At 39.6% G+C, this 26,610-nt stretch overlaps 1 protein-coding gene across 3 annotated transcripts in view; it reads right to left on the reverse strand.

The window, feature by feature from the left end:
* The window catches only part of THSD7B (thrombospondin type 1 domain containing 7B), a 336,992-nt gene that overhangs the window by 186,987 nt on the left and 123,395 nt on the right, over window positions 1-26,610 (reverse strand). For all 3 annotated transcript variants that reach the window (XM_069780784.1, XM_069780785.1, XM_069780783.1), the window contains exons 5-8: window positions 21,728-21,979; window positions 14,289-14,458; window positions 2,626-2,781; window positions 750-947 (exon numbers count right to left, since the gene is read on the reverse strand). In XM_069780784.1, coding sequence (XP_069636885.1) covers window positions 750-947; window positions 2,626-2,781; window positions 14,289-14,458; window positions 21,728-21,979 — 776 coding nt within the window. The remainder of the gene's footprint in view (window positions 1-749; window positions 948-2,625; window positions 2,782-14,288; window positions 14,459-21,727; window positions 21,980-26,610) is intronic.

Below are 26,610 nucleotides of genomic sequence, written 5' to 3' on the forward strand. Positions count from 1 at the left end.
TGCAAAATCATGCTCCGTGTAATTGAATCTAAAGATCTGACAACACTGACCTTATCAAGAAATGAAACTTTTGGCTGAGGTTCAAACCATGCACAAGAAATAAGCTCTTGCTGGTTGTTTGTAAACGTCATATAAAAATGTACTTATTCATTATTAACAACTTGTAAACTGAACACACCGCAGGTCTCAAACTGCTGCCAAGTAAATTATTACTTAGTACAATCTTTTCATTTACATCTAATTCTTGTATTAATTTTGGCAGCACAGCCGAGCATCCCTTTTCATGATTGTAAGAGGGTTATTGTAACGAGATAAAACATTCAGACAGCACACTAAAAACTAAGGATAGACGAAATGCTAGGAGCTGGATTAATTTTGTGAATGCCCATAGTGCTGCTGGCCTCAGTGACAGTCCTACTTTAGTACAAGTTGTGCAAAAAAAAGGATTCTAGGGAGAACCAGGCCACTGGTATCCCACTTTTGTCATAGTAAGGCCAGCAGTGACAGCACGTCCTGTACTGGTAAGCCATCTCCTTTAGGATAAAATACAATAGAAGGCTCCAAGCAAAATCCCAGATCATATCAGCACTAGGCTTTCGTGAGCATCAGAGTCAACTCAAAAATCTGAAAGCTTCATAAAAATTCAGTAAGGAGCTATTGTAAACAATCACAATTGCTCTACAGCAGAATGCCATTTTAGAAGGAGGCACGAAAAACCATGGGGCTTTTAAGATGATACCATTACGCACCTTTCTTGTTCTTGCATACAGCCTTCAGCATGCGGTTTCCAGGTCCACATTTTCCACGTTCAGTCACACATATTCCTTCTGAAATGATCCACTCATAACACACCGGGTCTTCACAAGGAATAGATTCAATTAAATGCGGACAACCTGCCAGTGTGCCTACTGGATCCACAATCACTTGCCTTTGTCTCATTCTAAAGCCTGGAAAAAGAGAAACTGAATTAACTGGACAACAGCAAAAAATATTTACACCAATAATCTAGTAGCAAGAGGACCATATAGGGCATATGGAATTGGAGGATATAAAGACAAATGAGCACACCGCTTACAAACTGAATTGACTGAGATGGTACTCTGGTGTATGTGCCCACAGTCCGCGCAAGCAAAATCTAATAGTGTGTAAAGAACTCTAACAACCCACATTTTTCACATTTCTTTTTCCCTTACATCAACATTACATAGAAATACACATGTCCAAATATAGGAATTTGCCACTGATGCATATATTAATATAATAACAACATTAAAATAAGAAAAAAGAAACAGTTAAGGAATTGAAGATATAAAGGACATCTATATTCTGCCCGGGAATCCACTAACAAAAAGACTTATTTTGAGATACAGCAGAGCATACTAAGAAATTAGTATTCTGCTTTATGAAGGTGTAAGGATTTCTGATACATAATGCATATCAGACCTCTTTGAAATGACATCCTATTAAATTGGAAGATTCAAATGTAAAGTGGAAGAAAAAGGTTACAGAAATAATGAAAGAATTCATTACATAATCTACCTCCTTCTGAATAAAACCAAAAGTCATGTTGCTACATAAAATGCAGAACTAATACTCAAGCATCTTTCAGCATGTTTTGTTATGTAAATGACACAGAATTCTAAGACAGGCAGAAAAAAATACATGGTGGTCTTTCCCACAACAGTCTCAGACAAGGGGCAAATATATAGCATTAGTGGAGGCTACATGGAAATGCCTTGGCCATGAAACAGAAAAGAAAATGAAAAATTAAACATTCCAGAGAATATAACAGACCAAACTTCCACTGTTCTCAAATAAGCAAAAAGAAATCATACAAAACAATTTAAAAATTAAATGGTTTTGCCAATCTTTTATTTAGCCATATATTTTTTATTATTTCTTTTTTAATTTGAAAAACTCTGACCAGCTCCAATCACTTCAAAAACTTATGCTGTTTTCAGAAAAGTGTAATTTCCAAACGACATGAACTCCAACAGTCATCTTTTCAACTTAGAGTCTTAGGAAAGCCTCTGCAATTAATATCAGTGTTGCAGCAACAAAAATGTACGCTAGTCAATTAAGATCCAGGGGGGTTAAATTATATTTGCATACTCTGCTTCCAGGAATTTAAACCAAACCCCGAACAATGAGAACAATCTCTCAGGTCAGCCTAACTCCAAGACAGAAGGGCTGTGGGATACACCTCAGTCCTGACGCCTCCTAACCTCACCCAAGCATTGCCCTCGAATCCAGGCCTGCAGCAGGACTTCTGATGGCGATCAAAGAGGGACAGCCTGGCACTATCGAGGTCTGCAGCTCCTATCCCAAGAAATCCTCCTTTTCTACAAATTCAGTGCAGGATAAAAAGATCTGAATCAGGCTGAAAATCTTATCTTTTTTTTTTTCTTCTCCCAAGAATAACTGCAAAAAGCTTTTAAAGGTCATATTCCACTCCTGTACGCACATCTAAGTGCTTCATCCTATGTAAGATTAATTTTTAAAAAAATACATTAAGCTCCCAATGTAGAATTTGACACCACTGCTTTTGCAATCTTATCATAATATTCCATTACCCACTTTAGATCCCCCAATGCTCCAAAAGCAATATATAAAAGCACCCATTACCTCTTCCTCCACGGCGGTCCTGGCAGTTCTCGTGAAGGCAGGGGCCCCACACCGACCAGGCAGACACCACGCACTCGGACGGGCATGGCAGGTTACACAGCTGGGAGGCGGAGGGAGCAGGACCCAGGCATAGCTTCCCATTAACTGGTCTAGTAACTAAGAGGGAAAGAAAGAAAGGAAAAAAGAAAAGCATGGCTGTAACTTTGCCCTGACCAATGCACAGAGTCCGGAGTTTACTGCTGGCCTTAGTTTTCCAGAATGCACCAAAATCCAGTGCTTTTTTAGGGTCTAACCTCCCAGACCAAAAAGTTAATCCTGTGTTCAGCAAGGCACTTAAAGTTTTATCTAAATCACCCATACTCAGCAGGCCAGTTAAGACTATGCTTAATGGTAAATGGCTGGTTTAAAACTAAATTCAGTGCTGATCTTCTCCAATGCTGGAGCAACAAACTGGAATCTAATCCCCCGCATTTATGGCCAAGAAGACCTCTTCACACCATACTGAAGAGAAAGACCTGTAAGAAGGAAATCCCAAAAGCTCACGCTGCAATTGGGAGCCAGGCAGTGACACGTGACAAAAGCCTGAGCACAGGGGAATCTCCCCATACCCATCCCCTTCAGGGGCACCACCACCTCTAGATCACAGATGCAGGATCCAGAGGTCTGGATTTTCTTCATCTACTGTCAATAAAACTGAGCAGAGCTCTCAGTTTCTTCTACACAGACATATGCAGAAAGCATCTTTCCTGCCTGGGAGGCGAGATGTTTACTTGAATTGCCTGCACCCAAGGCAGGCACGGATCTCCAAATCTCTTCATCTATGAGATGGGCCAACCCCAAACTCTGCCAAAGTACCAGTTTTGTTGATACTGACAATAAATTTGGAAAGCTGATTCCCTTTGTATTTTCATTTATCATAAGAGATTTCTAGTTTCAATTAACTTCTCTTGCCTCTTTATTCGGGGCAAAGGGAGGAAGGAAAAGAAGGGGAAAGACTCTTAAATCTATCGTCTGAGTCATTATATGATATTGCATTTTAATTACATTATGGGCTGAATTTGGCTGTCTCTTTAGACAGATCAATATCAAAGCAGTCTTTCAAAAGGCAAGGGCTTGTTAAAGTTTACTCTGCTATGGTATTACGAAGACTTCATTAATTTTTATAGCTACTGAGTTTGCTTTATCCTCATTTTTATTTTTAATGTCTATTTTTCTTTGCTTCCATGCATGGAATTGACTTAAAAAAACTTTATAAAAATGTGCCCAATATAAAAGTAATCTTTTCTTTTTCTGATATTTTACCATTTTCTTTAAAATGAATCATTTGAAGAAAAACAGAACTTTTTTTTTTTAAAACACAAGACTTCAGTGCTCAAAATCCCAATAAATTTTGATTTGCACATCCTGAAGCTGAGACTTCAGACCAATATCAGTGCTTATGATTCCAGCTCATCAGAATACCAGGATTAAACAACAGATGTGATTTAATTCTAAGCTGAAAGATATGTTACTAAAAAAGACGGTTTTCTGAATGGTTTCTGAGACACTGTAAGGCCTTTGACATGTTCATTTAGAGATTACAACAAGGTGGCATAAATCCAATTCACCTGAATGCTAAAATAAACAGACCTCTTCTAGAGACCTTGCAAGGAAAGTGACAGACAGAATGAGATAAATACTAGAGTTTTAAGGATAAGGGTATTTATTTTACCAAGAAGTCTCGTGCATGGCTTAACCTGCCTTTCAGCATCAAGCTTTGCAAAACTGTATCATTTTTTGAGAGTTCACTTGAAGAAATGAAAGGAAATAAAATTGACTGCAGATGGTCAACCCAAGGAATAAAGTCCAGTCCTACTCTGCTCTAACTCAAGGCATCACTGTTACCAATGGCTCTTTCCTCCTCACTGATTTTCAGATTGTTTCTATATTGCAATTTAACTATTTAAATGTAGAAGGCACTAGATAAAGCAGGTTGGTTCTCCTGCCTTGAAAACTAACCAGCTACAACCAGTGGTGCCTAGGGTATTTTAAACTGATTTTGGATAAAAGAAAAACAAGAAAAATTGGTTACAAAAAGTTAAAGGGGCAGGGTTTTGTTGGTAGGCTGAGCCTACCAGCCATCCCAGACTCATGGAAGACTCCTTCCTATTCTGGAGGAAACCCCTGCCTTCCTCTCCCTGTGAACCACCTTCCTGCTCCTCTTCCTCCCTCAGGCTGATGCCCTATTTAATTCTAGCACTGGGAGCTCTTTTCCCAGGACCGAGATCCTACTTGTCATGGAATAAGACTGCTTATTTACTCACTTCCTTAAGTAATTCTATATATTCTGTAAAATGTAAATCAGAAAATACAAAGACTATTCTAATCAAATATCCAAATATATTCTAGTCTGTGCCAGTTTATGCTCACCCTACACTGACTACAATTCTCCAGTGAAAGTCTTCAAGAATAAGACAAGAACAAAAAGAAACAAGCTGCCTTAATAAATGCGTATACAACACATCCCTTTCCAAAACCAGGCAGGTATAAAGAGCCACAATATCAAGCACGATAGCCAGACTCTCTATAAGAGTTTCATCCCTTCTTCAGCCATTTGATTGACAACTCTGATTTCCAACAGTTTTATTTAAAAGCTTGATGTGATTTTCTACTGCTATTCTTTCATAGGCTAATAAATAACTTTTTTTTTTTTTTTAATGAACTATAAGATGGGGTTTTAATGTGAACCTTTTAAACATCAAAATTCTCACACACTGCAGCCTCCAAAAAGGCACAGATAGCCTGGCTGGAATGCCCTGTTCAGAATAAAAAAAACTCACATTATGCTTATGATAAATGAACACAGCTGCTAGGACTGTCTTGATGTACTGGACAGCCTTCTGATTTTGCTCAGTAATTGGCTCTGTAATGGCATTTTCCTACTTTCATACAGAAAAAGAGCATTTTGTGTAATAATCTTCCTCGGAAAAAAAACTTGCCATTTTGGGGGGGGGAGGAAGGAGAAAGGCAGAAGCCAGGGAAGAGAAGAGTGAGGGGGGAGGCAGTACCTCTGATTCAAGTAGCAGTTTATTTATTACGCTTGTTCATACCCTTTAAAATCCTGTGTTCTTCCCAATCTATGGAACAAACTTGAAAAAACAATCAAGTACTAATCTGGGAGCCTCTGAAACATTGCACATTTCTATAGCTGTTATATTGAATCTATCCTTCATAAATGTGACTACAGCTGTTTCCAGCACCAGTGTCTGCCTCAAGTTTGAATTTTACTATTTGCTGTTATTTTCAGGTTATTGCTACCAGCAGGAGATAATAAATTGGGTTCTAAAGTATCTTGTTTCCCTATATATTTTTACTGAGGTAGTGATCTGGAGGAAGAGTGGAAGAGGAAATCAGCTCTGATATGATTATTTCCATAATGTAATTTTAAGCCAATAAATAAATAATCTGTGAATATAGTCATATGGACACATACTTGCATACATACCAACACTATGTTAAAAAGCAACAATGATGACCAGACAGAGGGAGAAATGTATAGGAAGACATTTCGGTTGCAGTGATTCCTTTCAAATTTAGTTTTTCAATTCCTCAGGAGTTAAATAACATTTTTTTTTCTGGAGCTTAACTTAATTTCCCTTTTACAATGAAAAAATCAAGTATTTCTGATATTAACACCTAAATGAGACATTTCTAAATATCTCTAGCATATCTGGTATACACACAAAGAATATCAGGACTATCTCATATACTGGTGCAGCCATATTTTAGCTAATATTCAATTCTCTAGACAATAAATCCAGACGTTTACCACATCTTTTGGCAAAACTAAGACAAATTAATGATTGCCAGGGTACAAGAAAGGGATGGCATATCTTTGTGAAAGTTCTTACTGCCTTTGCCAGGACTTATAAACCAAAGACACTTGGATCAATACAAAGGGAAATTACTTGAGAAAATCACAAAGGAATAAGTTGTGTTATAAAAACACCTACATGTGTATAACATAATAGGGATAAACCAGCACAACATTTGTAAGTAATTTCTCTAACCTGAAAGACTTGCTTTTATAGCAAAACCAAAAGATTAGACAAAGGAGAAGTAGTGAATGTAATTTAACTAGCCTAGAAACGGCGCCAACCCTAGTCCAGTGCATCCCTCCATTAAAAAGCCTAATGCACCCCATGCCTGATGGAAAGGGTTCCTTTATGCTTTTAAGAAGAATCAATTAGTTTTGAAGCCACAAGGCACCAAGTTGAAGTCCTATTTTCAATTAAAATCTATTTAACAGACAAGAAACAATGTATGAATAGAAGGCTAATCACAGCATGAAAGAGGGTTAATAGCAGATTGCCAAGAGCAACAACGGTTTAATGTATTTCAGAACAATAAAGATCCTTGCAATTTTATTAAAGTGAGACACACTATTAGCACTGCATGGAATAAAAGTTTCCCTGTGTCCATATTCTCTGCTGTACAACGAGATCCTGATCCCAACTGGGATATTGTGTTGTTTTACTACAGCAGAATTTGTAGAGATTATCGACAGAACTGGCAAAAATTCAGAGTAAGCGTGGGGCTTCCCACCCGCAGTCACACAACTGAGCAGACCAGAGGTGACAAGTCATTAAGAGTGTCCAGAAAAAACAGCGGAGGCAACAGGGAAAGAAAAAGGGATTCTCCAGGACGTTTGAGCCGTGTTGGCTGTTATCCAGAAAAGGCCACAAGATGCTGGAAATCACTGGGACAGACCACCAGAGAGGGTGAAAGAAGCCACAAGAAAAACAGGGAAGAAAACCCAAAGGTGAGGATATACTTCATGAAAGCCTCGCAAGAGCGTGAACTTTGCCCATTGCTAAGTTTAGTAGGAGCAGGTAGGAGCACCAAGGAGCAGAAATCTGTTCTGTGAATGCCACATCCCTGCAGGAGTCCCGGTACCACAAGAAAAGCACCTTTATGGATGTGTCTATGATACTGGGACATGGTACAGGTAGCCCAAAGCTAAGCTAGTGACACGCTAAGCTAGTCTACCCACGGCATGGCCATGCCAGCTCGGATGCTGAAAGCAGCAGGGCTGCTTCACGCAGAGCTGGCCCAAGTTCACAAGCTTGACTTATCTCGAACGTCTCCTGTTCCAGGACCAGCCCAGCTACCACTGGCTTTGTTATCTCTCCCCAGTGTCCCACTTTGTGGTGTAGCCTCGTACATACAAATCCTTTTATTTTTTCATCTGACTCAACATTGTTGTTTGAACATAATGCAGCTCCCCGCCCTCATAACAACAACGGGACAAAATTACTCAGAACAAACCGTCACTGTTTTGAATAAAATTAATCCAGTTCCAGTGGCAGGAAATAATGACAGAAATACAAATGCAATTAAAGTCTTAGCTTTCAAAGATAAAACCCTGAACTAAAATGTAGTATTTCATGTGAACTGACTGGACAGCATATTATTTGCTGCATACCAAAGCCAGCTATAGAAATAAAAGTATTTATAAAGACATAAATATTTCATGGTCATATCCATTAGCCTGTTGACAAAAAAAGGCATATTCTTTATAAGGCACCTTTTAGAAGGTGCACTTCTTTCACTGTCAAAGGCTTTTTATACATTATTGTCTTCATTTTACTTTAATTAGTTTCTAGACATGAAAGAACTGAAAATATTAACACCTCTAAAAGACATTAGGGAAAATGTTTTTCTCCCTAATGGATTCAAACTAAAATTTTTGAAATACACATTTAAACACTACTGTCAAGCACCACAACGATCTGAATAAAATCATTTCCTCTCTTGCTTCTAAAGGGTTTCCCCCAAAGAAGCCAGCTGTTACATATTTATTTTTCCATTATGTGAGTTGTATCTCGTAAATTCTGCTCAGCATTTGGTGAGCTTACAGATCAATAATTCGGCATCCCAGCAATATAAATCTGATGCAGACTTGCCTGAATATATTTCACACTTCAGAGGTGTATTTCTGATCTTTTCAAGCCAGTTCAGTCATCCCAATGATAAATAACCAGTGTGGGATGAGAGGGATCCTTAGCGGGGGGGGCTTCTTCCACCTGAGAACATGGTGTCTGTGATTCAGGTCAACTAAGCCCCAGGCTGGATGCTCCTGTTGCTGTACCACAAGCCAGTCAAACAAAGCTTTTTTTCACACCACTGCTGACCATCAGTTCTCTCCCCACTATGGTCCTAGTCAAGCTTTCTCATTACTAATATATTCTAACCTGTTCCTTTTCAATTTCATAAACCAGACAAGGACAACAGGATTTAAACTTCGAAGTCCCTAAATTCTAATTTCTGTAGAGTAAATCAATCTTCTCATTCCTGCAGCTTCACCAGCATAAATTTGAAAAAAAACCAGCGTGCATTTAATATAGGGCTCATATGCCACACGGTTCATATTCATTCCAACGGTACATATCCCACGCCAACTCCTGCAGGCAGCTTATCTCCATCAATGCAATCTTTTCCCAATAAATATGCAGGATGGTAACAATCATAAATGACAACAACCTGCACAACCAACTTACTGTTTCTGAAGAGTCAGACCTGGTGGCTCACAAGACAGCTAGCACCCAAGGGGATGGTGGCACAGTCGACTAAGACTCTTCGTTGGTATTTTTCTTTTCCTGAAAGTACTTCCATAGTTTATTGAACAGATGCCACATACCAATTTGAAACACTAATCCCCCAGAAGACACGCACTGGAAGATCATGATTCAGAGCAGAACAAAGAACTTGCAGGGAAAAAAATGTGGCACCCTCATTAGGAAACAGAGCATAGAGAACAAAGGCAGCAAACTCACATATTTTAGAGCTAAAAAAGACAAAAGGGCAAAAAGAAAGGGATGAGAATAAATATAGAATAATACAAGATATGAATGAAAGGAGTCCTCAAATTCATCTCTGTGCAACTCCAAAGAGGCACTAATTTCTGGAAAGTAAAATACAGTGCCAAAACATCTCCCATATGGGAAGTAAGAATAGTCTGAAAAGTTCACTCATCAGATAAGAAAGGATTAGACATTTTTGTCTCTCAGAAGTAGGGGGAAAGCTCAATATTTTGTGGAAAACAAGAAAGGCTTAAGGCCGTAAAATTATTATTTTGAGACTTGTATAAGTAGGACTTAGATGAAAGTGCAGGGGAACACTTTCACTTTCAGACAATTTGGGGATTCTGTCAGTGAAGTGGCTTGTAAGACAAAAATACATAAGGGAATACACATAGGGATGGATCAGAAAGTAACCATTAGACCTGAAAAGGTACTTGAGTATTTACAAAGTCCTGAATTGTAAACAGACTAAAGGAGTTTTTGCTGCTACAGCTGGTGACATGCAAGTTTTTTAAAAAAATCTGATGTAAGATGAACCAGGTGGAACTGCATCGTAAAAATAAAGCAAAAATGGGTATAGGCTGGTGAACGACAGTGGAATAAGCAAGTCAAGAAATCATGTTTACTAACAGGTGAGGGTTGAATATCTCTCAAAGGAAAGAGGGGTATAAAAGTAATAAAGACTTCTGTAAGAAATAGTTTTGCAGGGTAGCACTAGAAGATACCTAAGAGTAATGAAGGCACAACTACCTCACACACCTGCTATTGAAATCCAAGATCAAATAAAAATAAATATATGGAGATAAATATGACAGAGACGCTCATTAAGCAAAAAAAATTGTAAACAAAACCTTAGAAACTTGTACAGGTATGAGAACTTAATGTGGATTTTCAGGTAGAAAAATAACAGAAATTAAGAAGATACAAAACTGCAATGATTTGCTGGTGAGATGGTAATAAGAGATACATTTTATTAGCCAAGTTTAGTATGCTGGGTAAACAATGAAGAAGATGCAAAGAAAAACAGCATTTCACAAAGGTCTTTTCAGTCCTATAATTAAAACTTAAGCAGACAGGCTCCAAAAAACATTATAAGAAATTTCTGAAAGTGAGAGGTAAATCGGATCTCATTCAAACAAGTAAAAAAGAAAAAACGTCAAGATATGTAAGGCTCAAATTTTATGAAAGAATGACAGGGTAGGCAGATCCTTAGTTAGAAAGTTACAGAAAATATGGAGAGAACAGGAATCCCAGTCACCAGGGATAGGAGGTAATTAGTTCAGAGAAGAGAGGAAATGCTTCTGGAGACTTTTATAAGGGATGGCATCCCCAGACTATTGATAAAGAGCTATAGTCTCTAGATAAATCCAAAAAGCAAGATTTAATTAGAAAACAGAAGGATACACCCTGGCCTTCAGGAAAGAAGGTAAAAAAGTCCTGAGGAAGATTATTAAATGTAAGCGCCTCGTAAGTTTATTAACTGTTTGAACATAAACACAGACACCATCCCCAGACTCTAAGAGGAATTTTAATTCACATATTATTGGACTTATTTATTGTGAGTGAGAGGAGAGCTGTATTGCCAAACAAGGAGAGACTTTTCATAAACTGATCATTGCATAATATTCTTCCATACTTTTACCAAATGCCTTTTTTTTGGTACACTGGGGATTGATAGTTAGTGACGTTCACCAAGATTAATTAAAATTTATTGTGGGAAAACACATTTCAGATAACATTTTATAAAATCAACAGTCACAAAAATCTTCTCTCAATCCAGAAAAGCCAGTTGAGGATCTGCATTTCTGCTTTATTTAAAAGATTTCCATACGAGTGAACAGATATACATTAAAAAAGAGGTACAAAGATGGGTAAGCACCACCACTTCTACAGTTTGCTCCAGACACAGGACATCCAGGAACAGGGATCAGGGAGTATCCAGAGATGAAGGGCAGAAAGGGCACATTGGAGCTGTACCATAGGTAGCTCACTTGCATATTCTATGCTACTTTTTGTGCAGAATTTGTCTCCTCCTTAAAAGCAACATCATTTCAAACATGTAGATTTGGTGCTATCTGGATATCAAAACAAGTATTAGATGACCACCTCTCTGTGAAAATTAAGCATTATAAATTTAAATGTGTTAAAATTCAATGAGATGCTTAAAGAAAAAACACAAGGATCTGTTTAAAGTTAATTACGTTGAAGTTTAGTGTAAATTAACAAAAGTCTCACAACTGAGTAGAGATGTAGATTTCTCAGAGAGAATAGCTAACGCTAAAAATAGCACAGTCTCTTAACATAGGTGCCTATACATTGGCTTACCTACATACACACAAATACAGATACCTGAATGACACAACACTTTACACATTTACCAAGGGTTCCCTGCCAGCTTCATCTAGATATAGGAGTCTCAGAATGCAAGAACATTACAAAGGACTTCAAAGATTGGAAGACCTTCTGACTCCAAATACTCATCACCGACATTAAAAGTATGGACTTCCTCCTTAAGGCCTAAAAAATATATAACTTCACTTGGATCAAGATAGGGATTTCTTAGTTAGGTCACCTCTTGGCAGAGAAAGATATCAAATCTTATCAATCCATTTCTGAAAGTAATACCTGAGTGAAAGTTTTCCATTTCCACTATGTTCAAGTTGGAATTTTATAATCAAAATATAGAAAGATTTCAGCAGACTTAACCTTCTGAATAACTGATATGTAGGGACTCAAGAAAACAGGGACTCCCTTTCTAAATATACACATTTTAATAAAAGAAGAAATAGATGGGAAGACTAAGCAAATGAAAAATGGGAGAGATATCCTTGGGGGATAAAAGAGCTTTGAGCAATATGTATAAATATATCACAGATGGTACCTGTCTCCAACTAGGATTCAACATATTTTATCCAAGAATGCTGCTGGAGAGACCACAGGACAAAAATCTTCTTTCACATATGTTATTGGGCCTAGGTCCAAATTCTCATTGGAAGTAACCAGAAGAATAACAACTGTGATGGATGGTAATATCCTATTAGACTCGCTTGTTTGATTCCTGAATGATCCCTTTAAGGACACTCAAGAGGTGAAGAAAGAAAAATTACTGTACTTCTGATAGTAGCAATTAGAATCTGTATTTGCTTATACATAGAAGGATTAACTTCCTCATCTTCTCCCCCATCACTGAAAAAAATGGTACAATAAAATATGAGATGCCCTAGTGATGAATAAAAGTATTCTATCAGTTCAGATTGCCAGAAAAGAGGCCAGAAAAGATGTCAGTCCTTATTTATTCAAAGAACAAAAATTGATCAGCTAGTAAATGAGATACAGTGACTATTACTGGATAGGGAGGAATAATAGGGAAAGCTTTCCTTCTTTCTATTTGCATGCGATTATGTTGACAGTAGATGGGGTTCTCACTTTCTAAGGACTACTGAAAATCTGCTCTACTGCCTTGAAACTGAGGTAGTAATTCATACCCTGTACAATTGCTCTGTACATTTGGTTTTTTTAGTAGCCTATATGATTTTTTTTTTTTTTTAAAGAAAGGGTTAGAACTGTAAAAACAAGGAAGAGGTATCCGAGTGTTTCCTTTTTGTTGAGGGGAGGGCTTGCAATTTTTAAGTTGAACTGAACTTTGAACAAGGGAAAAAACTGCAGGTGATCACACACTGGATATATAGCACCAATTCTGTTACGAATTATGTTGGTGTAAGTGTTTCAGATGCACTCCTCTAATCTTCTTGAGTAATTCACAACACTGAAAAAGAATAAGGAAGTGTGAATGAAGTCAGTTAAAGCTTGCTGCTCATCAGCTTGCCGTACAGTGGCTGCATGGACCACAGAAGCAGTGAGAAGGATGAAGACAGTCAAGAAATGTTACACACCTCTCATCAACAGCACTTTTCTTAATTTAAAAGTCACGTGCATCGCACACTTGTGCGGAACAACAGAGGTGGGGTTCTGTTGAGAGAGCAAGGTCATGCCAGATGTTTGGGAGAGGTGAAGCAGCAACTGCATGGACTGAGTAGAGATTAAAACAGGTCTGGTTTTCTATAATCTCAGAGTCTGTGCGGGATGCTAGGACACACTGGGCATCCAGGAAACATTTGCTTTGCCTTTGTAAGTAAATAAATCTAAGATATGATACTGTGTTCTTATTATCTTACATCTCTGCTCAAAACCATATTCTGCAAGAGCGCTACCCAGAGTAAATAATACAGCCTAATATGAATTATTCATCAAGCATCTGTATCTACTCATTATTCCTCTAAAAGAAATATAACTCACTTCCAGAGTCCAAAAACCGTCTGTCTGCTCAGAAGTTGTGACAATATTATTTTTGCTTTCCCCTTCAAATCACAAGAAAGATTGTGCATCAATCTGAAGCAGAGGCTAAAGCTATATCCACAATGGAGAGTGACATCTTTTTTTATACTCTAAACCACAGATAAATGTATTCAGCTACCAAGGGGCTGGGCCACCTGATATACGAGAGAGGAAGAAAACTCAACCCCAAGCAAGATTTAGCTCCTTCATTCTTTGAAACCCTCCCACACAAGTAACCTACAGAACTGGCAGAAATTCACCCCAGAAGGCTGTGGCTCCTGGCATTTCCTCAGGACACTGAGGACCATGCCCTCCTGCGCCCTCGGATGCTGAGTAACACCTCCCTGTGGAAGTATGGATACAATGAGGGCATCAGCTAGCCGAAGCCTATTAATGATTGCACGTTACCTACCTTTTTTCTTCCCCCTGTTTCTCTTACTCTGATCTACTTGGGCCAGACATTTCACAACCACCCTACGCACGTACCTTCCTTCAGTTGGTGCATCCCAAGTTCCACGGTGATTTGGACACAGTAGACCTCCCGGGTTTGTACGCCACCTCCACAAAGGCCTACATGCTTGTGCTGGCGAGGGTCCTCCTGGTCAAGGAGGAGAGACACTTGGCAAGCTTTCCATTCAGAAGTCCTCCAGGCAAACCTGTGGAAATAAGAGAGAGCAAGTAAAACAACAGGTTTTGAAAGGCTATGGGTGAGGGAATGTTACTTTATTAGATGGCAAAATACACTCGGTTTAATCTTTATAGCAGCACTTCCCTGTCCAAAACAGGGAATGTTTTGAAACATTTTGAATGTTAAATTTACAAAGGTTAAGTATTTGCTATTTGTCTGGAGTACTTGTGTAAAACTTTTCACATAGCACTAATCTCCAAAGCATTCTGAAACACTAAATCATCCTGACAACACCTTTGAGCAGGCTGCAAAGAAGGAACGAAGATTAAGAGGTTCGATTAAGTGTGAAAACTAGTTTTCAAACATGTGGCTCAAACCACTAAACCACCCCTCCCTGCCAAGAGCTGAACACCTCACTCTGAAATGCACTTAACAGCTAAAACCCTACATACATCAATGGAGCTCTAAGCACCGGGCGGCTTTTCTACAGGTGACAGCTTTATAAACGCCTAGGGTACTACCAATTTCTTTAAGGGATTGGCTAAAGTAACTCAGTTCTCTCATTTCAGTTTCCAGAAGTTGTGATACACAGCAAGCTCTAGATAAAAATAGTTTCATTCCATATTCCATTCACACCTAAAGAGCATTAATGGTTTTCAAGGTAGGATAACGTTCTTGGGCACAGATACGTGAATGCTGTGCAATTATCATTGGTATGTACCAGCCTAAATGCCAGGAAGAACTTCTTAAAACTATAGGGAAAACAATATTGTGAATCAGTGGAAAGCAAAAGTTATTTCCCCATCATATCTGAAAATGTAGAGCATATTTCTAATACAACAGTTTTCACAGGCATAATTCATTTTGATTCATAGTCCACAGTATCAGCAGAGTAAATAAAAGCCCAAAGTCTTTCCTAGCTTCATGAACACAAATCTTAGGCAATATTGTTTTTATAACCAATCTGTTCACACTTCTGCTGCTTTATTCCTTTGCTCCTCTAAATTTCATAGTCTACTTTTTCCATACAATCTTTGGGTCTTGTTTAATGTAAACTATGTAAAATAATTTCCTTCTTTTATTCTCAAGACAAACACTCTCTCCTCTTACAGCAGATCCACAGTCGTTAAAACTACGTATGTTTGTTAACCTCCTGACTGATCACCATAAGCTCAAGCACAATGGGGCGCCTCTGAAGAAAACGCCTTCCTCATTTTAATTCTATGTATTCTCCATAGCAAGAATCTGTTCCTGACTACAGCTATGGCAAGGAAACATGCATCCCAAAATTACACGAAAAATACATACATTAGTTTGCCTGAGCACACATCAGTGTTCTCTTAACTTCTTATGTTGTAAATATGGGTGTAACAATGATTTCTAGCCACAATGCACTTAGGAATTTTTTAACATACTCATGGAAGATGCTTGTGAATATTGCCAATTAATTTTAATTTACGGGTACTTTTCAGATGAGCTATCATGTTCTCTTAAATAGTATACAGTATCATGTGCAAATTTGGATATGCTCATAGGGTTTATTACCAACAGGGAAAACGATGAAGAATACACTTTTCACATGACAAGCATGGAACACTTGAAGTCCCACAACATATAAAGCACAGCCATGAATTTTTTCTTCTAGTAGTTCCTTCTGGGAATTCCTAATCACATTTCTTGGGCCTGTTAAAAGCAACCTTCCTCTTATCATAAAGGCAATGAAAAGTGCTCTTCATCAAACACTGGGTGAAGAGGATTCCTCCTCCACACCACTTAAGGACATTGTGCTCTTCAGATCTACACTTTCAAAACTAGAAGCTTAAATATAGAATACATGCATCTTTCTGCAGCCATGGAAATAGTTGTTTTAGGGAAGTATTACTTAAAACAATAATTGACTAAGGAAAAACTGATTATCAGTATCCGGCTTAGGTAGTCAGCTGTGAACTCGTGATCCTAAAGACTCATTTCCAGAGGTGTGAGCACCTGCTTCTCCTATTCAGCGTGAGCTGTGGGAGTTAACACCTATGAAAATTAGGCCATCAGTGATTAAAATTATGCAAAATAACTAAATCTCAGCTCAGAGATAATTAAACTTCATCAGCCCCTGAATCTTGAAAAAAGAAAAAAAAAATCCCTTTAGATATTTTCACAGAGTAACTGGATACTGTGCTACAGCACAGAGCAGTCTTTAATGAACAGCTATCAGGTGCTCCAGCCAGCACCTGCTCTGCTGTGAACAGCTTAAAGCCTCAGCCCCATCAGCCCATCTTGCTTTTCCCAGCTGGACATATCCTCAGCTGTCCAGAGCTTTCCGGTAACAAATCCTGACCCCCAAGCATTAGTTGTTTAAAAGGTACACATTTTCACGGCCATTAACAAGCCCACTACACCAGAAACGTATCCAAGGGATTGCTATCCCACTGAGCTGGAAACCTAATGCAAGACATTTCCAGACAGACGCAGCGATCTCAGACAGCTTTGTGGCAGACTTTTTGCAGGGCTTTAAGTAGCATGGCCAATACTTGGTATTAGTTTGCCCATCTATGGACTACACTAAAGACAATGAGAATTAAAACTTCTTAATGAAGAGAAAGGGACTGCATAATTTCTATTTATATTTAATCAGAAGCTTGTTAATAGCCATTAGCAAAAAAACAAGATTACTGGCCGGCAAATACTTGGGGGGTTTTGTAACTTTGGCAACCTCAAGCGAGTACTTGCAAATTATTAGCAATATCCACAGTGGTTTTACCATGTGACTAATTTCTCTAGCTGAACAAAGATGACCAAAGCCACCAATGCCACTACGGACATTCTGTTGTTAGAGGAGACTGTACCAGAAACGCGCTGTTCCATCGTTAAGCTAAGAGGCCAATACCATCCAGCCACCCCGTTCACCATCCCCAAAGGGTGAAGAGTGTGATAACTCAGGAAGTGGAAGGGACGTTATATATTTGGATCAAAGTTGGTCTAGTGTACTCTTGTGATCCTTATGCCAAAACCTGTCGGTGACGACAATTTCAAACGTCAGTAGATTTAACATCTCATTTTAACTCGTGCCAATACCTAGTTAGACTGATGCAAACTCAGTATAGTTGCAGTCCTAGCTGTGACCCATATTTATTTGCAGACCTCTTATTATAGCTAAAAAAATCTCAGCCCTTCCCTTTGCCTTCCCAATAGGCTTGTTCTAGTTTTGACAATCCTGTTTGAGTTACAGGAGGAGTTATAGAAGTTACAATCTTCTACTTCAAAGACTGACAGACCCTAGCTAGATAATGTCCCAAATGGGGACCTCCAGAATCCACAGTTATATCAGTCTGCTTAAGAAAATGGGCAAGAAAAACTGCTAGTTTAGAAACAATAGCGTGTGTTCTTGAGGTATCTAGGAGGGAACCTGGCTGATAAAGCTGAACAGCTGCTCTGAATTTCCCTGCTAGTCAGTTGAGGAAGCAGAAGAGCCGGTCCGGCAGGTTTCTGTTCCGATCAAGGCAAATCTTGTACTGTGACACCCAACTGCAGCCGCAGAAGTGTCCAGCATGCAGCTAGAGAACCAAAGCTTCACCACAGATGGTTCCTGATGCGAGGGGAGGCAACAAAGCTGCCCAGCTTAATGGAACTCGCTGTGCACCCAAGACGGGTGAAGGTCAAAGGGCTTAAGAGTAGTCTTGCTACCATTCCCAAAGTGTAACTCCAGCAGCCTACTAGCATGGTTCACTGCCTTTCCTTTCAAACCTCTCCTACTTCACGCTAATGCCTTATCTTTAATTGGGGTACATAATGGCCCTCATTTACAAAGTGATACCATCACACCTGTATCTCAGCAGTAACCTCAAGCCTTCTGAAAAAATCAGGTCTTAAAACCTCCCCATTTTCCATCATTTAACTTCTGAAAAGCTTTGAATTTCCAACAAAGCAAAGAGAGTTTTTTTCTAAATCCCTGTCTTGTAACATAGCAACCACAACCAAAATGAAAGATTTAAAGACATAATCATAATTCTGGAAAATCTATCTATTCCCAGTGAACACGAAAGCTACACATCAAGGATAAAAATGATATAATACATTGTTTTAAAACTGATGACTCAGTGACAGTTATGCAACAAACAAGTGCTCAGTATCTTTCCGATTTATAGTAACCTCTTGGTCTCTTTAGTCTATAGGACTTATGCTCTTAGTACGTACACAAGTTTTATACCTGTATATACCCATTGACTTTAATTGAGCTATCCCAAATTTATATCACAATAAAAGAAAGCAGAATCACCTCCTATGTATTTAAGCTTTTTAAACACTTAATCTAATCCCTTCAGAACAAATAACCAAAAGTAAAACAAAGCACAAAGCTCTGGAGTCCTACATGCAGTTAAAGTGTTTTATTTTCTTGCATTTAAACTATTGATTAAAGAAGTTATTGCAGACTTCAGCCATAAAATTAAAAGTCCTTCCCATTTAACAGGAAATTTACACTAATTGCTATGTACCTGCGATGGGACCTTTAACTTGTAGCCTTGCCATGGACATAGAGGTAATAGTTAACAGAGCAGTTCTGAAACTGAAGGTATTTTTTTCCCCTTTGGATCCTTTTAGGAGGCTGGAATATAACTTCACCTATCTCCCCCTGCTGAGTACAACTCTGCAAGTGCTACTTCTTGAGCTGCTGCTTTTCTGTGTTACTGGATATAGTCCACAATGTGTACCTTCATTCGGTCACGGGGTGCTCTCTGTCCTTGCATTAAAAAACAGCCTCTAGAGAATCCCCTTGCTTCTGCTCGGAGACTTGCTCTCTTTCTGGTCTATGTCCTCACCCATTTTCTTTGCTGTGCCTGGAGCATGCTTTGGAAAGAATGCCAAAGAATAAAGCTAAAGGAAAGGCTACTTGTCTTAAAATCAACCAAAAAACAGCAAAGAACAGATTTCCAGGAACTGGGAAACTAAATAGGACTCTCATCTTAAAAGATTTTAAGACTAATCTGATTAGGCAAACACAAGCCAGAAAGAAAGAATGAACGGTTTATGTTGAGACCAGACTAAGGAGAGCGCCTTTTCTTTCTGCTGCTGAATCTCCTTAAATTCATCATCTTCTTTTAAGGAGAAGAAAGAAAAGATAACTGTTTGGTAAGCCTCAGCAAAGCCACAGATGAGGTGGCATATATTTAAGAGGAAAAAAAGCATAATCTTTCTAGGTATTACACTGCAAAGAGAATATGCTCAAATAAGGAGAATAGGAGCATCAAAGACTTCTTAATACTACATCCCTCTACGGCTGAAAGCTACTGCTTTCCAATCTGAAGTATTTCCAGTATCTCAGTCACCAATTCCAAAGGCCAACACCAAATCACCAGGCCGTAAACTGTAACATGGACCGATAACATCCTTTACCAGCTGCTCATACTTAAATAACATACTTAAAAATGTTTGACTTCTGTTCATTCATACAAAATTCTGCCCCCCCAGCCTTACATCTGGTAGACCCACAGCACACACTGCAACATTATAGCTTTTTATTCCTGCAGTATTGAATGGCCAAATCAAAGTCTACTAAGCAGGCCCTACTGTGAAATTCTCCTCAACACTGCATAGTGTGAGACGGTCACAGCCTACCACCTGCATTTTGAGATACTACATCCTAGAAATAACAATTAAGTAAATACCAGGGGTTGGGGGGGGGGGGGGGTGGGGTGTGTCCAAAATTTTTAGTTAAGTGGCCTTATTAACCTGTAAGTCTAATGTTATTTTTCTGGGCTAGCTCATTAGGCAGTTTATCCTAGCTCACGCAGATACTTCACTGGAGGTGTTGCCTGAAGAACTGAAAGGTGTGCAGATATGGCAGGCTGAGGAAGGTTTAAGAGTTCCTAGGCTCATGAAAACCTGGGCATAGCAGTGATATACTGAAAGAACAACAGGTTTCCTTCTATAGCAAGACTGGCACCTCCAGAAAATTATCAGTGTTATGCACCTTTTGGGCTCTCCTGGCTCTACGCCAAGCCCCTACAAATCATTTGCACTTTAATACAGTGCAATGTCAAAAAGTGGAAGTGAGAAACTAGGGACAGACACATGTCTGTTCACTCCCTGATTAACTACCAGCCAGTGTACCCCAATCAGGTGTCACCTGCACCCACACTCCTATACAAAATCATCGAGACAATGTGTTAATCTATTGTCTTTGAAATTGATGTGCGTTTGGGCAGGAGCAAAAATCACTCTGTAAGAGCCTTTTCGTAGGATGTAATCAAGCAACAGAATATTTTCTTTTTTTTATACTTCCTCTCTTCTGCTAGCAGGGTGCATAAAAATGATCAGCATTTGATTTTGAATGAACCCAACGATATAGAGACATTTTTACAGGTTACGCCTTCCTAAGAAATGTATCTTGCAAAGGCTTTATCAAAGGTTCTGGCAGTATCTGGCAAAGCCCCAGAAACTCATGACTTGAGCATTAAACAGACCTTACATTAAACACACTCATTCACAGACAGGGAGATTTGTCTGCATGGATATAAAATTTTATCAATCTTGAAGCATTTTACACTCAATCTCAGAACATGTCACAGGAAAAATTAAGCGATATTTTATTTTCTTTGCAAAGCAAACTAGCAACCCCCTATGCTAGCCTGACCAAGCATACAGCATGGACTTGCAGATCAGACAGGCGAAATCCTCACCTTCTGCCAGAACAAAGATTGCCATAAACCAAGCAAGCACTCGGGGACTGCAAAGTTTCCCATTTGAGGAAGTACCCAGAGAAGCTGAGTAAAGTCCAAGCTATTACCTCTGATCAGTTCCCATTTTCCTCAAGGAGGACTGGGAACTTTTTATGGGGAGATGAAGGGGAATCGTTAAATCTTATCCAAAAATTACAATTTCAAAGCCAATAAAAACATAGCCATGGAGATGTGCCCAGTCTCTGTGCAGCTGAGGAAATTCTCCGAAACAGTCATCAGTATGAAAGCCCCTTTGGAGAACAAGAGTATCTGCTCTCAATTTTTAAAATATGAAAATATAAACTGTAGTGGGTGTAATTTAAATGTATTTCTATATATAAGTGTAATTATTGTGATAGCAATAATGACAATAGCAACAAGTACAAGAATATTACTAACAATAAATAATACCGCTAATCATAGTTAACAATGATCAAATCGATGATCTTTTAGACACAGAGAGAAAGCATGACATGTGACCCCCTCCACGCACAAACACTGAGCAGGGAAGATTTGCTTTGCACAAGGCAGTCATCAAACACTGGCTTATTTACTTCCAAAAACTGGGCTAAAAGCACTTGCTGTACCTCGGGCAAGGCTGCAGCAGCTCTTTCCCTCCCACGCTGCATGCTTCCCTCTCTTCCAGCTCTGGGCATTGCTTCCCAGTGCCCACCGCCACACTCCGCACACCGCGACGCCGGCTCCGAAAGCCCGGGGCAAGATCTCCCCAGCCACAGGTCCGTGAGCAGGCACTCCATGCAGACCACTCAGATGTTTCGCAGTCTTTAGCGATGACACAGGACTTGAAGGTCAAAGGGACAGGATCTTGCACACAGAGGCTGCGATAAGAACACAGTAAAACAACTGAGGAGGTGCTGCTTAATAAATTTCTTCTTTTTTTTTTTTTTCCAAGCCAAACCACCGAAGAAGAAATCCATGGTCATCTGGGGTAAATCAGAAGACCTGCATCAACACCAATACAATGAAAGTAAGAGGAGCTGTAATGCAGTGCACATAACACATTTCCAGGGAGTTCTGGGTGCAATTTTGCATGCCGAGTAGTTTGCAAATAATATACCTCATTTATTTAAAGTTAAAACAGATGTGAAAGGCACTATATTTGCTCCTGTGCAGTTAGAATTTCACAGTTTATCCAGGACGGAAAATAAAAGCCAAGCCCAAGAGAAATACTGCCACTGGTAACTATTCCCATCACCCCGCACACAGGACTAGCTGTCCACCATCCATCCATCCATCCATCCATCCAAGTGTCAGCATGTCCTGCTGCATGACTCTGCTCTTTTAAAAAATAATTAGTCACACACTAATAAGAAAGGTGTTGGTTCTGTGAGGCTGTTATCAAACAAATGCTGTCAAACAAGGTCAGAGGGTTTCCAAACCTGACAAACCGCCAGAGACCCAGGAATGCTGGAGCTCTGGCTGTATTTGGGGCTCAATTACTCCTGCTGACATTAGGACATGATCCTCATTCATTCTGTAACACATCAAGACACCACACAAGACCCAACACAATGGAAAACCAAATTCTAACAGCTGCCAGGTGTTGAGGTTTGGTATCAAGATACAAAGTCCCAGAGCAAAATTTTTAAGAGTTCCAAAGTTACAGTAGCTTTTCACAATATAGAAAAGTATGGCAAATGTAGCAAATAATTCTGGGAGAAGACAAACCTCCAGACTAAGGCCACCATCCTTCCTTGCTCCTCTGCTTCTGTCTCAGCCAGCTGATGACTCGCCTGCCCAGCGCACGCTGGGAGGGACACCGCAGAGCACCGCTGCTGCTGCTCCACCTCACCCCAGCCAGAGATCAACCAGAGTTACCACTTATCTCCCAAAATGGGAGAAAAACCTTCCTTGTTTCTCAAAAACCTTAGACAGCTGAGGTAACAGAGCAGGAAAGGATATACCGAAAGAGGACAGAGGTACGTATGAGACATCACTGAAGCACCACAAAGGATGAGATGGGGCAAAAAAAGATGAAACCCAGAAAAAAGGAGTCACCAGGAGAAAAGGAACCAAGATTATCTGACTTCTGCCTAGTGTTATACGAATGATGCAAACTGGCCTCCAAAATTAGGACCGTACACGAACTCAGTGTGAACTCTCTCTAAATTTGTCTTCTCCAGCCTCCGGTTGCTCACAGTCAGGCTTTTGCCAACTGTAAGGAGCAAACAGAGGTACACTTAAAAGGTGTGAAATCCAGAACTGCTGCCAGGGAACCAGCCATTACCTCACTTGGTATTACTTTATAGCACAGTTTGACTAACCTAACTTTCTCTAAAGAAAATAGACTGGGGCAATCATTTCAGGATTGCAGGGCAGTCCCATAGGGGGAGAAGTGAAGATAAAGGACATTCACTCGCTTCTCCTCCAGTCTAGGAATTGGTCCCGTTTTCACAAAGGTCAGTAGGAATATTCCCACTGATACCTGATCAAGTTTGACTAGACCCTCAACTACTAGCAAAACACAGCGTTTAGTGGCTTAAATTTCTACTTCAAAAAAAAAGTGTAACAACTTTTTGTCTCAGTTTCTTCACCCAGAATAAAACTCATTAATCTCACAGGTGCTGTGAGGATGAATTTACTGAGGTTTATTTTAACAATTTCATAAAATAGAAACAGCCTGTGATACAACCCCCTCAAAATAAAATTATTCTTGCTTACAACTCAAAAAGATGTCTATTCCTCTATTACGTGTCAAATGCAACTCATTGCAAAACTGCCTCTGGTACAAAATGTCAATACGATTGAAGCAAAGACTGAAAAGTAATAATCATTATATCTGTACTTACTAACCCAGGGATTTTGAGTCTTGTTTGGAACATTAGGTTAGGTGGAGTCACGTGAATGGTAACTTTATTTCCCTTTTAATACTTTTTCAACAGTTATCAGGTGAGCCACCCGTGCCACAACGTTAACAAGAATTCCTGATTTAGAGCTGATAAAATAGTAGCACATACAAATCACTGCCCTAACTGATGGTATTAAAAAACTAGAGTTTATCTAAGAACACAGCATAGAGGGTAACTGATCTCACATTTTAAAGAGTGATCAAAACTTTGCATTCAGATACCAGTTAACAAAAACCCAAATCCATTTTTGGGGTTGTACCACTGCAAAGGAGATTTAAGTCTTGCCTGATCTTCACTGAAATACCAAACAAAACGAAGCCTTTAGAAATCTGCTTTGGGGTCATCTTTAAAATTAATATTGCTAGCCCCAATTCTTCGTGAGGTAATAACCTACAATACCTCGCCTAATGGATTCAAACCTCTGCCGACACTGACCGCAAAAGACATCTCTGCCCAGCAATCATCCTTGCTACTTGCAAAAGCCTTTGAAGTATGCAAAGACTGAATACTGTTTCTTTCCCTGAAAATCCATCCACTGCTCCTACTATAAAAGGCTAAAAAGATAACTTTGTTGACCTTAAGGTGAACAAGACGTGGAGCTGGCAATTTCCATCCTTCTGTTCGAGTACATGTTTTTGAAGGAGAATTACATGCAACTGCCTAACAGAAAGCAAATCTAATTAACTTGTACCTACTCATTCAGAGCCTCAAAGTCAAATTAATTGTGACACCGAGCAACACAAAGACAAATGTAAAAACATGCTTTTGCATTATTGCACGAAATTCAGACACAGTCTTTCATGTCACAGATGTATTTAGGACAATCTAATACAGACAAAGCCCAAACGTGAGAGGCACTCACTGACCTGAGGCTGCAAACCAGACATGTACTTGCGCTGCTGTGGTTGTATCAGAAGCCGCTGGGAGAGGAAGAAGGTCTTGGGGATGCAAGATACTACCCAAGCCCTGTTTTTAAACTAACTTTCCACATATTAATGTATCAGGTTAGATCTTCCTCTTGGGAGTTAATCGAATAATTGTAATATAGTAGAGTACTTACGTGATTGATGCTTTTTTCTATGTTACACACTTGGATTGATACTGTAAAACTACAGGAATTGTTCCACAACCTGTGTTACATTGCCTATGGTGTAAGATGGATCTGTTAGTTAGCAGACAGCAGCAGCACAAAGCCTATCTCGCTCAAGTGGCAGAGAGCCCTCTTACTCTCTTGTGTACTGAAGGGGAATAAACCACATATAAAAAAAATCCACTAAACCAAAGGAGACCTACTCATGCCTCTTTCACACTCGCATAGTCCTGCAGCTACAAGCAGAAAAGCAAGAAGAGGAGGAGGAAAAGCTGCCCAGCATAACACTCCTACTGTGCAGCTCCATGTCCGCCGTGACCACATAACTGCAGGCTGCTGCCAACAGAGCAGCGCTGCTCTTCTCCTCCATCTCCAGCCACAATCTCCCCCACGAGATACAGTAATTGTGCAGCCCCAGGCTGAACCACACCACCTTTCTGTTCTGGACAAAATGCAACTCACCAAATTTTCCAGCAGCTCAGTGCATCTGTGCTACACGCCTTACAGTCACACAGTCATCACATCCACTGCAAGGAAATGAGTGGAAACGTGTTTATCAGCAGGAGAAAAGAGCGAGACCGTCCAGGAGCAGTGCATCATTAAATCAGGTTGGGCACAGCATGCAAATTATCCGTAGTTTCCTCTCCCAACCACATCAATGTATTCAGAATGAAGGGTGAATGTATTTCCTTACATTAGAGGATGACACAGGTGGTTATTGTTGAACCTTTTATACTGAAAGGATCATGTCCAAAATAATCTGACACATTAAGAAGCCATCACCATGCCCATGCTGCTGGTACAGAAGGCAGCACCAGGAGGACAGGGTACCGCTTCAGCAGCCAGGATCTTCCCTGGCATCTCAGGAAGGCTCCCAAGAAGTGTCAAGTCTGACCAGGGAACGCATGCTCAAATCCACGCACTGCAGAGCAAGAAAATCCTGAAGTGAGCTAAGCTGCACTGATAACACATTTTCATTTTTTCCCTTCTTCTAACATCGTCTCCTATTTTGTAACCAATGACCCAACCTCACAGGCTGCTGGAATAAACACTACCTGCTCTTTGCACTTGGCTAATAATATTAGGGTCTAATAATGTACACAGTCTTGCCATGTTTCTAACAGCATGCAAACACTTTTTTCCCTTAGGAAACTGGCAATCAATGTTAACAGGCATACTTTCAAGAATTCGTAATGTATTTTAGGGTCCTGAAGGGCTGCCAGGGCTATTTTGGATACTGGCAATACCATATATTCAGTCTGTGCAGCAGAGGCTTCTTTGGCAGAAGAAACACCAGCCCCTCTTGCACCAGGATGGTAAGGAAGACAGGGAACATTTGCGTGCCATACAACTGACCAAAGGGAAAGGGAGCTGGGAGACCTATAATCCAAACAAACACAGAGCTTTGGTGTCAAAGATGTCTAAGTTTTGGTGTCTCCAAAATTTAATGCACCAGATCCTCCACTTCAATTAAAAATAAATGCTGACTTACACTTGCGCTACACCTAGG

This window comes from Haliaeetus albicilla, chromosome 4 (assembly GCF_947461875.1).
Source record: "Haliaeetus albicilla chromosome 4, bHalAlb1.1, whole genome shotgun sequence".
In the NCBI taxonomy this organism is placed as follows: domain Eukaryota; kingdom Metazoa; phylum Chordata; class Aves; order Accipitriformes; family Accipitridae; genus Haliaeetus; species Haliaeetus albicilla.